We start from the raw sequence: 15,048 nt of genomic DNA, 5'->3' as shown, positions 1-15,048 counted from the left end.
GACCATACTAGCATTCGTGAACATTAGCTTATTTGAGCTGAGTACGCACATAAAATTAGGAGGTCATAAAACTGAGCCTCACAAACAAACAAGCAGTGTCTCTTTCAAATATAGCTTTATCTCCTGGGCGATGGTGAAGAGATCAGATTAAAGTCTGTGATTACTTTCCAGCGATTACTTTCCAATTGATTAGCATGTGGTTATCAGAAAACGCAGTGGACATGAATAAAGAGACATCATTGCAGTCCTCACTATCCGCGTGACCTTGGGTACCTGATAATCCACGTGGCTCTCAGTCAACCTCTTAACCGTTTGAACCTCAGGGGCTTAGGCTACCAAAATGAATTAAGACCCAGTCTTTAGCTTCTCACACATTCACTTTTCTATTTTGTAAAATGTGACTAAAAACCTCAACTCATTATCAAAAGGATTGAATTAAACATATCACCACACTTGCACAGAGATCATTTATGGAACCGTGTTCACAAATTTATTTATGCTTGCCTAATCATTTCCACAGCTGCTCAAAGCAAGTCAAAGTCGAGAAAGGACTTACATCATCGAGTCCAGTCCCCCTTAACTCCTCATTCATTCCACTATTTCTCGAGCCAAGGAATCGGGTGAAACCCAACACCGACTCGCAGTCTTCAGGTTTCACCCTCTTGCCCTGAGGGCAGCATCCCAGCCCAGGGTGGTTCTCTGGTGTGGCCTCAGGAAACCGTGACGAGGTCCTCGGCCTTTTTGTCCCCAACAGGCTGCTGGCACACTTTGGGGTCTGAAATGCCATCTGCTTTGCCTAACCTGGGCAAGACCATTCGCGTCCTTTCCCTTGAGGAGCAGCGTGGGGAAAGTTGCCGCTGCGCGCCACGTTTCTCCCACTTCCCCAGGGCTCCAGGGGGCGCTGGAGGCGGGCGGGGGTAAATTCGCTGGCCGCCTGGCGTGGAGCAATCCTAGAGAGTGGGCTCACCCTCGGGGCTCGGGAGGGGCTCTTCCCCGCCCAGAAGGAGACTGCGGCGGCGCAAGGTCTCCGGCAAGGGGCGCGGGCCGCTGGGCGTCCCCCGGGGCTGCGGGTCGGTGGTCCCTCCCAGGCCGCGTGTGCGGTGCGTTGGCGCAGCCCGCTCCCTGCCCCCACCTCACCTCGTCACCTCCCCGCCCTCTCGGCGGGCCCCTGAGGTGCGCGGCGCAGGCGCGGACCGAGGCGGCCAAGACAGTGCGGCAGCTGAGCCTACGCCGGGGACCCGGCGCGCAGGGCGTGGGGCGCGCGGAGGGGGAGAAGGGTGGGCCCAACACAGCGTCCGGGAGCGCTAGGGCCGGAGCAGCGCTGCCCGCCACCGTGCGTCCGCGGGAAGGACCGCCCGGCCCCTCCGCCCGCGCTCCGGCACCTCGGCAGCCACCGCTTCTGAGCTGCGCGTGGGCCGGCCGGGCGGGCCCGGGGGGACTGACTGGTGAGTATGAGGGAGGAGCGGGTGGGCCGGGCGCTGGACTGCTCCAGGGGACGCGGGCGTGCGGAAGCATCTTCCAACGGGAGAGGCTGAAGCTCCCTTTACAAGGAAACTCTGCCTTCGTTATATGGCGGGATGGCGTTCCCCTCCCCCATCCCCGTGGCAGTTCCACCCCCTGCGCAGGAAGGCTTGGCCGGGCTCGCCTCGGCCCCCTACTGCTGTTGTCTTTACGGAACCTTTGGGGTCGGGGCTTGGGAGTCTCCTCGGCGCCGACTTCTGGGCCCGGGCGAGGCTGGTGCGTGGCGCCGGGGTGGAGGCAGCTAAGTCCCGGGGACTCCTGCCGTGCGCCTCCGACTGGCATTTGTCTGGCTGCGTCCGGGCTCGGTACGCCCCTCGGTCCTCGGTGGCGCTGCGGCCCTGCCCGGCGGCTTCGTGACCTCCGGCAGCGAATCCCCGGGCTCGCGCAAAGAGTTGTAGCCGCCGAGAGCAGGCGTCTGATGCTGGCGCCCAAAGCCTTCAGCCGAGAGTCGCTCCACTCGTTACAGTGCTTAGAAACCCTTTTTTGGTTTTAAGTATTCCCTAGGGAAACGAGTAATTTGAAGCAGTTTATACTTTTTTTTTTCCCCCCCAAAGAGAAAGATTTATGCCGGACTGAAAAATAGCGAATCAAGTATGTAGTGACCGTGTGGTATTGCAGTAAAGACTGCCTCCACGTTGGACATGTAGTGGATTCTAGTTCAGGCTTTCCTGCAACATGTTTTGTTTCCATTCTTTACAATTTAAAGCGTATACTTATTTTAATGAGAACGAAAAGAAAGTTTAACTCTTCTTAAACTCGTTAAAATGGAGTTATTTACTGTAAAGACGTCTTATACCAATTAGAAAGAAAGACTACACATTGCATGAAAAGCCTTTTAAAATGTTTATTTGATAATTGCTGACTACCTGTTGTATGTATTGTATTTTGTGCATAGACATTCTTGTTGGTTGAAAAAAATGACAGGTGGAAAGATGTTGGTTTCTAGGTGATATAAAGTTTTTAAAGCATTTTTCTGATTTTCCTGCAGTGACACGTGTTACATATGTCGTTTGTATTTCGGGAGTGGTGGGGAACTGTGTGATAAGTTGCTTGTGATTCAGAATCTTCCTGCTAAGAAGACTAGTGAGCAAATGTTTCTGCCGTCCTTGAGTAAAAAGCTAAGTTTTTTCAAGGCTGTTATGCACACAAAAGGCACATAAAAATGTTTGCTAAAATGAAGGATGGTTAGCATTTTTGGTCTTGAATAGGCATCTCACCATCGTGCTGAAAGGAAGTCCGATGGACATTTGGATATTGTTCGGCCCTAAGTAGGAGTCAAACCCTTCCTGATCCATGTGCCTACTCCTCTCACCTAACAGCATGAATCCAGGCCAGCTTGCAACGTTAATTTTAATACCACGCTTGGTTTTCTTTTCTTACTTTTGTTCTTCAAGTTCTAAAGAACTTGAGATACATTCTGAAATAACAAGAGACTACTTAACATGTTCCTCTGACAGTTTTCAGTGTTCTCCCTGATACTTTTAGAGTATTTAGAACGTGAAGTGTGAAGCTATATGAATCCTGGAAGTGTACAAAAGAGGTATTAATAAGTCTTGAAATTTTAGTTTATTACATAAAGATAGTAATAGCTCTTTTTTTAAATTTTTGAGTGCAGTGAATTGAGATGGTTACTCAAGGAACAATTGTTTACATTGTTAGGTGAGGCATTTTGGTTTTTGTTTGGTTGGTTGGTTGGTTGGTTGGGTTTTTTTTTTGAGACGGAGTTTCGCTCTTGTTGCCCAGGCTGGAGGACAATGATGTTATCTAGGCTCACCACAACCTCCGCCTTCCGGGTTCAAGCGATTCTCATGCCTCGGTCTCCCAAGTAGCTGGGATTACAGGCATGTGCCACCATGCCCGGCTAATTTTGTATTTTCAGTTGAGAGGGTGTTTCTCCATGTTGGTCAGGCTAGTCTTGAACTCCCGACCTCAGGTGATCTGCCCGCCTCGGCCTCCCAAAGTGCTGGGATTACAGGTGTGAGCCACCGTGCCCGGCGAGGTGAGGCATTTTAAATATTGGTATCATTTCTGTACATTTCATGGTTATCGGTTTCTTTAGGCTATTCCCTTTCCCTTCTCCCACCTAGTAGTTAAGAACTGGAAGCAAGATGTACATGCATTTCATCTCTGGTTCTCCCACTTATTAGTTGACTTAACTTTCACTAAGGCTGTTTCCATATCAGTAAAAATGTAAATGGGTTTGTTAGTAACACCTCCATGTACCTCACAGGACCATTTTGAAGATGAAGTAGAATAAGGGTTAGGAAAATGCTTAATAAACTGAAAAAGCACTATCTCATTCCCTGCTGTATTGTATCAGTTTAGTGCTGCTGTACCCAGAACTTAGCGAAGCAGCAAAAATAGTATGTGCACCTCAACTAGAACACTTGTCATGTGTATCACCTTGATGTTAAGAGCATTATAGGCGGCGAGGTGGCTCATTCCTGTAATCCCAGCACTTTGGGAGGCCGAGGTGGGCAGATCACTTGAGGTCAGGAGTTCAAGACCAGCCTGGCTAACATGGTGAACCCCTGTCTCCACTAAAAATACAAAAATTAGCTGGGTGTGCTGGCGGGCACCTGTAATCCCAGCCACTCAGGAGGCTGAAGCAGGAGAATCGCTTGAGCTGGGGAGGCAGAGGTTGCAGTGAGCCAGGATCTCATCACTGCACTCCAGCCTGGGTGACAGAGCAAGACTCTGTTTCAAATAAATAAATAGATTGATAAATAAAATTGAGTAAACCTTTATTCAAATCCCAACCCCAGCATTTACTGAGTATCTAGCTTTGACTTTGCTGTGCCTCAGTTTCGTCATCAATAGCAGGAAGTAAATGATTTTGAGATGGTGATATGAAATGTGCATCTCATACAATTACATAGGATTAAATGAGATAAAGTATGTTCACAGCCTGGTACATAATTGGTGGTCAGTAAATTATTATCACTTTTACTTTAATTTCTTTTTTTGTTTTGTTTTGGTTTTTTGTTTCTGAGAGGGAGTCTTGCTCTGTTCCCCAGGCTGGAGTGCAGTGGCGTGATGTCAGCTCACTGCAGCCCTCCACCTCCCAGGTTCAAGCGATTCTCCTGCCTTAGCCTCTTGAGTAACTAGGATTGCAGATGTGCACCATCACACCCCGCTGATTTTTGTATTTTTAGCAGAGACAGGATTTCACCATGTTGGCCAGGTTGGTCTCGATCTCTTGACTTGGGGTGATCCACACACCTTGGCCTCCCAAAGTGCTGGAAGTATATGTGTGAGCCACGGTGCCTAGCCACTTTTATTTCTTAAATAATCTATAAGGACTGTAACAGTTTAAAGTTTATAATTTGGGCCAGGCAAGGTGACTCACACCTGTAATCCCAGCACTTTGGGAGGCCAAGGTGGGCGGATCACCTGAGGTCAGGAGTTTGAGACCAGCCTGACCAACATGGTGAAACCCTGTCTCTGCTAAAAATACGAAAATTAGCCCCGTGTGGTGCCACGTGCCTGTAATCCCAGCTACTTGGGAGACTGAGGCAGGAGAATCGCTTGAACCCAGGAGGCTGAGGTTGCAGTGAGCTGAGCTCGAACCATTGCACTCCAGCCTGGGTGACAAGAACAAAACTCCATCTCAAAAACAAAAAAAAGTTTATAATTTGATTTGCTTTCATGATGCTTGCTTTCCTTATGGATGAATAAATTAATTCAGATTCGTATTTTTGGGTATCAAAAGATTTAACTATAGGTCAGTCATGAGACTGTCTCAAAAAAAACTGTAGAATGTGAATCATTTCAAAGAAATGTGGAAATTTACATATAATCACATTTATCAATGTATACAGTTTTTAGTATGTAGTACATTATTTTCAAAATAATATATCTTAATTAGTTCTGTATAACTTTCCAGTTGATTAAAGATCTGGTGCCATTGTATTATTCAGTACCAAAAATGACCTATATTTTTTGCTTACTAACTTCTTTCATGTTTTACTTACAGGCATTTTTTACCGTCTACGGAAACTTATTGTAATTCATTTTTCCTCACTCCAGTAGTAAGAATTACACCAAGTAAGTAGACTGTATTGAAACTAATTAATTTTATAAGTTAATGAGAATTTAATTGGACAATGGTTACTGCACCTGTTGTGTTCTCAGTGGAACATTGAATGTGACCTCATAAATAGGAAAATGATTTTTTTCTTGAAAATTATTTATATTCTGATCTATGTGATGAGTACTTTTTTCTGGAAGCCAGGAGGCCGGTACATATTTGTGACGATATTTTTTTCTTAAAGGAAATGTCTCCACTTTTAGCTTGAAAACTACATGAAAATATTTCCAATGGTAGGAATTGTGCCTATAAAACTCCTAATGTGGTGCCATAGGCACAATGTTTCTTTTTTTATATATACACAAAATGACTTAAGTATTTGATTTATTGTAATTATCCAGTTCTCACAATTTATATCAACATTTGAAAAAGAATTTTTTAACCTCCGTAAGAAAGAAAACAGAAATCAGTTTCTGCCTTGAAACCTGATTGGAAAGCAATCTGAAATACAAACAGAGGCATCGTTTAACATTTTTGTTATACCATAGATTTTCAAGTGGCTCACATATTTGTTATTGCCAGTAGATTCTTCAGTTAGAATTTTTATAATGGCATTAACAGTTGTTATTTGTGACATATTTGTTAATTTTTGTTTTCATTTTTTAGATTGAAAAGATATGAATGAGTATCCTAAAAAAAGAAAAAGGAAGACTCTACACCCTTCTCGTTATTCAGGTCAGCATGTAATTAATTTATTTTGAAGTTGGGTATGGATTAATTCCCACAAAATTATATTCTCATCCATTTTCTCCTGAGTGATCAGATAAGACTTAAGTATCTGGGTCAATTTTTAGGTAAAAGAACGGTTTAAATACATTCTCTGAATATATATTCCTTATTATCTGCCATGTGCTAGGCACACATAAGAACTTTACAGACATTTTATTCCTCACAACTCTATGGGTTATAAATATTTAAAATTAGATAGCCAAGGTTATTTACTTATATAGCATAATTGGGATTTGCATGTCTGATTCCTAAGCTGTGCTTAAGACACAGTAATGACAACCTTAGTAGAAAATATTTTACATTATTGGGGAAAAAAGACTTTATCCTCTCTATTACTTTTGGAAATGTAAACTTTCATTCATTCTGAATGTGTAATTTTATTTATTTAATTTTTTTAGACATTGTCTCACTCTATAGCCCAGGCTGGAGTGCAGTGGCATGATGTCAGCTCACTGCAACCTCTGCCTCCTGGGTTCAAGTGATTCTCCTGCCTCAGCCTCCCAAGTAGCTGGGATTACAGGCGTGTACCACCACACCCAGCTAATTTTTTGTATTTTTAAAGTAGAGATGGGGTTTCACCATGCTGGCCAGGCTGGATGACTGTGTAATTTTAGATCCTTTGATTGAGGTTGGCTCTGCTGTGTTGGCAGTATAAGAAAAGGGGTCTTTGTGGCCGTCTCTCATACACCTCGCATACATTTACTTGGGACCATCTCAGTCTTACCTATTAGTCTACCCAGCCTACACATTCTTCATTTCTGAAGAAATTAATCCTAGTATACTGCTTACTGGCCCTTCCTATACAAGACTTGAAATGACTATATTCAGAAGCCCTAAGTGGTCTTCAGCATTTCCCCTATGTAATAACCTTTCTCTGCATGACATGGCACACCTTCCTGGTGTTTATTTCACTGTTTTGTGCAGTTAATACAGTGTTTATCATATATTTTTATTTTGTGTGATTCTGAGTATAAAACAAATGTATCCTTGTGTATTTCAAAGTTGTTACGTTTTAAAGTATGTAATTTGTGGTTCTTTCAAAGTCCAATGTCAGGATCAGATCTGAAATATAAAAGCTTTGAAAGTTGAAAATATATAGTATTTTCATTACAGATACTGTAACATTAAGAACATCTGTGTATGTTAGATAACGGGAAGTTTCTCATTAAATGTGTATGTTTACTGTGCTTGAAATATTTTTCATTTTGTTTTATGTTCAGATTCCTCTGGAATAAGCAGAATTGCAGATGGATTCAATGGAATTTTCTCTGATCATTGTTACAGTGTCTGTTCTATGAGACAGCCAGATTTAAAATATTTTGACAACAAAGGTATATCTAATATTTTTGAAAATATGTTTCTTTAAACTGCTTTTACATTTTTTATTCCTTACTTGAAAATGTGGATAAAATGTGGATTGATGATTTCAAAACAGACAAGTCTTTAAAATTTGTTATAATGTAAGAAAGCAAAGTTGTATTTTTTTAAGAAAGCAAGTAATTTTAATTCTTCTTCTTCTTTTTTTTTTTTTTTTTTTTTTGAATGGAGTCCTCACTTTGTTGCGGCTGGAGTGCAGCAGCGTGATCTCAGCTCACTGCAACCTCTGCCTCCCGGTTCAGCGATTCTCCTGCCTCAGCCTCCTGAGTAGCTGGGGTTACAGGAGTGCGCCACCACGCTCAGCTAATTTTTGTATTTTTAGTAGAGATGGTTTCACCATGTTGGTCAGGCTGGTCTCGAATTCCTGACCTCATGAACTGCCAGCCTTGGACTCCCAAAGTGCTGGGATTACAGGCGTGAGCCACCGTGCCCGGCTATAATTTTAACTTTTAACATTATTTCTGATATATAAATAAAAAAGTGTACTCTCATAAGTCCATTTTTTTTGAAGGGAGTGGGGTTGCGGGGAGACAAGTCTTCATTCTGTCACCCATGCAGACATGTCTCACTCCATGGATTATGGCTCACTGCATTCTTGACCTCTTGAACTAAAGCGTTCCTCCCGCTCAGCCTTTTGAGTAGCTGGGACTACAGGCATGCCCAATGATGCCTGGCTAATTTTTAAAATTTTTTTGTAAAGACGGGGTCTTGCTGTGTTGCTCAGGCTGGTCTTGAACTCCTGGCCTCAAGCAATCCTCCCATGTCGGCCTCACAGAGTGCTGAGCCACGGCTCTCAGTCCTAAATCCACTTTAGTTGGTTAGGAATTGGTGGCAAAGCAGGAGTGACTCAGAGTTGGGAGTATTTATCTTGAAAGATTGAGAATAGTGTTAGACACAGTTCTACTCAGCTATACCACATAGTGTGGAAGAAAAGAACAGAGGGTGATTTGGTATTTTTCAATCTTGGATCTTCTGTTGGCTCTGTTCTAGAGCATTGGTGAACGATAACAATTTACAACTTGCACTTAAACACTTTAGTTGGTTAGGAATTGGTGGCAAAGCAGGAGTGACTCAGAGTTGGGAGTATTTATCTTGAAAGATTGAGAATAGTGTTAGACACAGTTCTACTCAGCTATACCACGTAGTGTGGAAGAAAAGAACAGAGGGTGATTTGGTATTTTTCAATCTTGGATCTTCTGTTGGCTCTGTTCTAGAGCATTGGTGAACGATAACAATTTACAACTTGCACTTAAACTTCTTCTGCAACCATATTGTCCCAGTTCCCTTGAGTTCCGTTACAGGCACAGAAATATAAATTACAAAAATCATGTAGAGTTGGAGACATCAGTATGAATTCATGTTTAGCTTACTATAGATTCAGATGGCTACATACAGAATGCTTGTAGATATGTGTGTGTGTATATATACGTATGGTACTGTACACACACACGCTTTTTGCTCTGTTAGAGGGTCTAAAAGAAATGACATCCAGAAGCAGTGAGCATGAGCACATGAGTGCCCAGGTCTTGGTTTCTAATGCCATTCTTTAGTGAAAAGAACTAGGCCTCCTTGGAAAAATGGCTGATTCTAGGTCTGGGGCAGGAAATACACAAGATGAACCTGGAGCATTTTGTACTGCTGGAAAATAGGAAAAGTACTTAAAAAAACCCAAACACACGCACTTGACAGGGGCATGCTAAAGGAGCACAAGTCAACTTAAAGAGCTCCCAGTAGCCAAAACTGAAAACTATTTGAGGACAAAAAATTATAACCCAGAGTATAAAATATCCATGAATTCATGCTGTTATAAATTATTAAATAGAGGAGAAGAGGCAAATCTGTGCAGAAGAATTTCAAATTATTAGACTTCATCTTAACCAAAAGGCCAAGAAACAATAAACTCCAGATTATTTATGTAGCTACTCCTCCCTCTGGGAGATGGAATATAAGTCTGTACTCCTTAACATGGACTGCACATAGTGACTTCTTACAAAGGGTAAAGTATGGAAAATAAAAGCACAACTTTAGGCCAGGCACGGTGGCTCATGCCTGTAATCCCAGCACTTTGGGAGGCTGAGGTGGGCAGATCACCTGAGGTCAGGAGTTCGAGACCAGCCTCAACATGGAGAAACCCCGTCTCTACTAAAAATACAAAATTAGCCGGGTGTGGTGGTGCATGCATGTAATCCCAGCTGCTCGGGAGGCTGAGGCAGGAGAATTGCTTGAACCTGGGAGGCGGACGTTGCGGTGACCTGAGATCACGCCATTGCACTCCAACCCGGGCAACAAGAGCAAAACTCTGTCTCAAAAAAAATAAATAAATAAAAAGACAACTTTACAGTGTTGAAACCTGATAAATACTTAGGCAGGTGATCAAGATCAACATCAACAACCATAAATCATATTGATAGTATGTACCCTTAATAAGAAGTGATGAAAATGGCAATTTACCTCTGGTCTATCTCCCAGTAACCCATAATTCCAGCCTAATCATTTAAAAAAAAGAAAGCGACAAATTCCATTGGCAAGGCATCCTACAGAATACCTGATTAGTACCCCTCAAGGAGTGAGAAACTGCCACAGCCAACAATAGCCTAGAGAGACATGGCACCTTAATGGAATGTGGTATCCTGGAACAGAAAGGGGATATTAGGTTAAAAACTAAGGACATCTAGATGACTTTATTAATAAGATATCAGTATTGGTCATTAATTTTAACAAATGTGCCATACTGATGTTAGATGTTAGTAGTGGGGAAACTGGGATACATGGGACCTCTCCATACTATCCTCAGATTTTTCTGTAATTCTAAAACTATTCTAAAAAATAAAGTCTATTTTAAGAAAACATGATGGATGGGCTGGGTGTGGTGGCTCATGCCTATAATCCCAGGTCTTTGGGAGGCCAAGGTGAGAGGATCACTTGAGGCCAGGAGTTCAAGACCAGGCTGGACAACATAGCAAGACTCCATCTCAAAAAACAAGAATTACCCAGCCTTGGTGGTGCATGCCCATAGTCCTAGCTACTCAGGAGGCTGAGGCTGAAGGATCACTTGAGCCCAGGAGTTTGAGGCTTCAGTGAGTGAGCCACAATCATGCCACTGTACTCCAGCCTTGGCAGACAGAGCAAAACTTGCTCCCTCGCAAAATGTTGAAGCCCAATTTTCACTATTAACCTGTATTTCAGTTCCCCCGTGCTACCTTTGAAACACTGGGGCTGACCTGCGGATATAAAGACTTATTCAAACTCAGTAATTTAAACTTAAAATCCTAAGAAACTTCAAAAAGTGTAATCTAGTTCAAATGGGGCATCATTTCTAAAGCATTTGCTTGTTTGAGCAGATTTTCTGTGTCTGTGGTATATAGATAATTTTCTTTTTGTGACTAAATCCAAGTCTTAGTTCCTGTTGGAATTCAAAATTGTATTTAAAAATTGATGCTTTGTTCTATAATGAATGCTTTGATTATATAAATAATAAGTATTCTTCCAAATTCCTTTTTACAGATGATGATTCTGATACCGAGACATCAAATGACTTGCCAAAATTTGCAGATGGAATCAAGGCCAGAAACAGAAATCAGAACTACCTGGTTCCCAGTCCTGTACTTAGAATTCTAGACCACACTGCCTTTTCTACAGGTTGGGGGAACTAATTAATAGCATTGATACATTTTGTATTGGTGAATTTTTTAAAAAATGCATGCAATAAATTTCTTTTTGCCCAGTTGTAGTTCACAGATTTTACTTAGTTATAGTCATATAATAGGTTTGTTTTATTCTTCAGAAAAATCTGCTGATATTGAAATTTGTGATGAAGAGTGTGACTCACCTGAATCAGTCAACCAGCAGACCCAAGAGGAGAGTCCTATAGAAGTTCACACTGCTGAAGATGTTCCAATTGCTGTAGAAGTGCATGCGATTTCTGAGGATTATGATATAGAGACAGAAAACAATTCCTCTGAGAGTCTCCAAGACCAAACTGATGAAGAACCACCAGCTAAACTTTGTAAAATTCTTGACAAGAGCCAAGCTTTGAATGTGACTGCCCAGCAGAAATGGCCTTTACTGAGAGCTAATAGCAGTGGCCTGTATAAATGTGAACTTTGTGAGTTTAACAGCAAATATTTTCTGACTTAAAGCAGCATATGATCCTGAAGCATAAACGTACTGATTCAAATGTGTGTCGAGTATGCAAGGAAAGTTTCTCTACTAATATGCTTCTGATAGAACATGCCAAACTACATGAAGAGGATCCTTACATTTGTAAATACTGTGATTATAAGACAGTAATTTTTGAGAACCTCAGCCAGCACATTGCAGACACCCATTTTAGTGATCACCTCTATTGGTGTGAACAGTGTGATGTACAGTTCTCCTCAAGCAGTGAACTCTACCTACATTTCCAGGAGCACAGCTGTGATGAACAGTACTTGTGTCAGTTCTGTGAACATGAAACTAATGATCCAGAAGACTTGCATAGCCATGTGGTAAATGAGCATGCATGTAAATTAATAGAGTTAAGTGATAAGTATAACAATGGAGAACATGGACAGTATAGCCTCTTAAGCAAAATTACCTTTGACAAATGTAAAAATTTCTTTGTATGTCAAGTATGTGGTTTTCGGAGTAGACTTCATACAAATGTTAACAGGCATGTTGCTATTGAACATACTAAAATTTTTCCTCATGTTTGTGATGACTGTGGGAAAGGCTTTTCAAGTATGCTAGAATATTGCAAGCATTTAAATTCACATTTATCTGAAGGGATTTATTTATGTCAATATTGTGAATATTCAACAGGACAAATTGAAGATCTTAAAAATTCATCTAGACTTCAAGCATTCAGCTGACTTACCTCATAATATGTAGTTCATGCTTTAGAGGTTGGAAACGAAAGAATTAGATAAGTCACTCTCCAGTCCATGAGACAACGGAATTATTCCTTTTAACTTACAGAAATTAAATAATAAATTCAGCCGTATTTGGAATGATTAATGGATGATTGGTAAACACCAACTTATGAAATTGCCTTTAACAGGTTATACTGTAAATTTTAAATTTATTGCATTGCTCCATAGTATATAAATATATCTTTAATGTGGATTCATTGCGTGATAGTTTGTAGTTTTAACCACTCTGGTGGACGTGTCATGCCTCGTTTCTGCATTGTGCTCGATTCATGATGAAAAGAAAACACTGTATTGAAATGATGCTGCCAGTTTTCCCTTCCTTAACGCATGGGTGCTAGTAACTTTTTCTTGGTTTAAAACTCAAAACAAATATTAGTTTTTGTGTATGAAGTCATAAATGGATTACATGACTAGATGACTAGAACTAAAATGCAATATACAATTAAGTCCACGGATACTCTCATTAATAAGAAATAACACTAGGAAGCCACTATTACCACGGGAAGAAAAGATTTAGTTTTCATGGCAGTCTGTTTTTTAAAAAAAATTTTTTTTGAGCCCCTGTCTATTGTTGAATATTTTAAGATGGGATGAGGGAGGAACTAATAAGGGCTTACACAATAATAAATAACTATCATAACTCATTCATAACTTGATGTTTCATTTCCTGTTGAGGAACCATAAATTCATGCACAGACTTAATATTTTTTTCCTTAGAGGTGGTCTTGTTCTGTTGTCTAGGATGGAGTGCAGTGGTTGATCACAGCTCCCAGGCAGTAGTCTCCCAGGCTCAAGCAATCCTCCCACTTCAGCCTCCTGCATAGCTAGGACTACAGGCATGTGGCAACATGCCCACTATTTTTAAATTTCTTGTAGAGATGAGCTCTCGCTATGTTGCCCAGGCCAGTCTCAAGCTCCTGGACTCAAGCAATCCTCCCACCTTGGCCTTCCAAATCACTGGGATTATAGGCATGGGCCATTATGCCTGACTCTTGCCCAAATCTCTGACGTCAAATTGTTTATTGACAGAAAACCCACTGAAGTATTTAAAGTTAGGAAGATCTGGGAGATACGGGTTGCTGGCATGAAAATGTATAGCTTAACAATATTTGTTTGTCAATAAAATGATAAATTAGCATCAATATTAGTTCCCATGGCTGCCATAACAAATTACTACCAACTGAGTTGCGTAGCAGAAATTTATGGTCTCTCCGTTGTGGAGGCCAGACTTTCAAAATGGAGTTACTGGCAGAGTTGGTTCCTTCTGAGGGTTGTAGGGGAAGGATCTGTTTCAGGTCTGTCCTTGGCTTGTAGATGGATAGCCTTATGTTAACATGGTGTTCTCCCTGTGTGCGAGACTGTCCCCAAATTTCCCCCCCCTTTTTTTTCTTTTTTAATTTTTTGAGATGAAATTTCACTCTTGTCACCCAGGCTGGAGTACAGTGGCGCAATCCCAGCTCATTGCAACCTCCGCCTCCCGGGTTCAAGTGATTCTTCTGCCTCAGCTTCCCGAGTAACTGGGATTACAGGCGCCAGCCACCATGCTGGGCTAATTTTGCATTTTTAGTAGAGACGGGGTATCACCGTGTTGGCCAGGCTGGTTTCAAATTCCTGACCTCAGGTGATCCACTGGCCTCAGCCTCCCAAAGTGCTGGGATTACAGGCATGGGCCACCATGCTGGGCCAAATTTCCTCTTTTTATAAGGACTCCAGTCATATTGGATTAGGGCCCCTCCCAACGTCCTTTTAACTTGAAGAACTGATCTTCAAATAACGTCATATTCTAAGGTGCTGAGGTTTAAGACTTCAACATATGAATTTGGGAGGGAACATAATTCAGTAGCAGTCTGAAACAGCAGTACAAAGAAGACAGAATTAAGTGTATCATTGCTCTCAAATTTAACAAGCACTGCTAACAATATTATTTTTTAGGTTTATTGATATAAGTGGAAGATCAATTTGTGACCAATGGTTTTCTCACTTCAAGAATTTAGTCTGTTTTGACAATGGTGGCTGCAAGTATTCTTAGAAGGTATTATTTTTATCCCGACTATTTTGTTGTATGTGCATACCTGTTCCTAGCAACTCACATTCCATCTAATTATAACATTCCTGTTAGGGCTGATGCAAATGTTTCTCATAAGACTTAAAAGTGTAACAGTTTAAATTGTAACATAACCTTAGAAAGCATCTGGTCTAAAGCCTCTAGTTTTCTAAGTTTCTTGCAGAAATAGAAATGTAGGTCGCTATGAGGCCAATTACATATAACCAGTTATGGCATATGGGAGTGGGATCCAGGTTATCTGGTTTACAGTCTAGTGATGGTTCCATTACACCATGCTACATAAACCTAACCTTTGTCCCTCGGATGTTTTTTGTGACTACTTCACCTAACAATTAACCTAGTTCTTGATAATTTTG

General features: G+C 41.5%; 2 protein-coding genes across 2 annotated transcripts; both read left to right on the top strand.

The window, feature by feature from the left end:
* The first annotated feature begins 482 nt into the window (after positions 1-482).
* LOC108532931 (zinc finger protein 639-like) lies at positions 483-12,205 on the top strand. The gene is made up of 6 exons (XM_017877264.1): positions 483-1,445; positions 5,498-5,568; positions 6,218-6,286; positions 7,561-7,671; positions 11,222-11,356; positions 11,502-12,205. The coding sequence occupies exons 3-6, from the start codon at positions 6,229-6,231 to the stop codon at positions 11,852-11,854; spliced, it is 657 nt and encodes a 218-aa protein (XP_017732753.1). The 5' UTR covers positions 483-1,445; positions 5,498-5,568; positions 6,218-6,228; the 3' UTR covers positions 11,855-12,205.
* On the top strand, positions 11,862-12,608 carry LOC108532922 (zinc finger protein 639-like). The gene has a single exon (XM_017877253.1). It carries the CDS (start codon positions 11,863-11,865, stop codon positions 12,565-12,567), a length of 705 nt encoding a protein of 234 aa, XP_017732742.1. The 5' UTR covers position 11,862; the 3' UTR covers positions 12,568-12,608.
* The last annotated feature ends 2,440 nt before the right edge of the window (positions 12,609-15,048 follow it).

Source organism: Rhinopithecus bieti, unplaced genomic scaffold (genome assembly GCF_001698545.2).
Source record: "Rhinopithecus bieti isolate Rb0 unplaced genomic scaffold, ASM169854v2 scaffold_76, whole genome shotgun sequence".
NCBI lineage: Eukaryota > Metazoa > Chordata > Mammalia > Primates > Cercopithecidae > Rhinopithecus > Rhinopithecus bieti.
The sequence above is the reverse complement of the archived record's forward strand: the minus strand, read 5'-3'. Positions and strand labels throughout refer to the sequence as shown.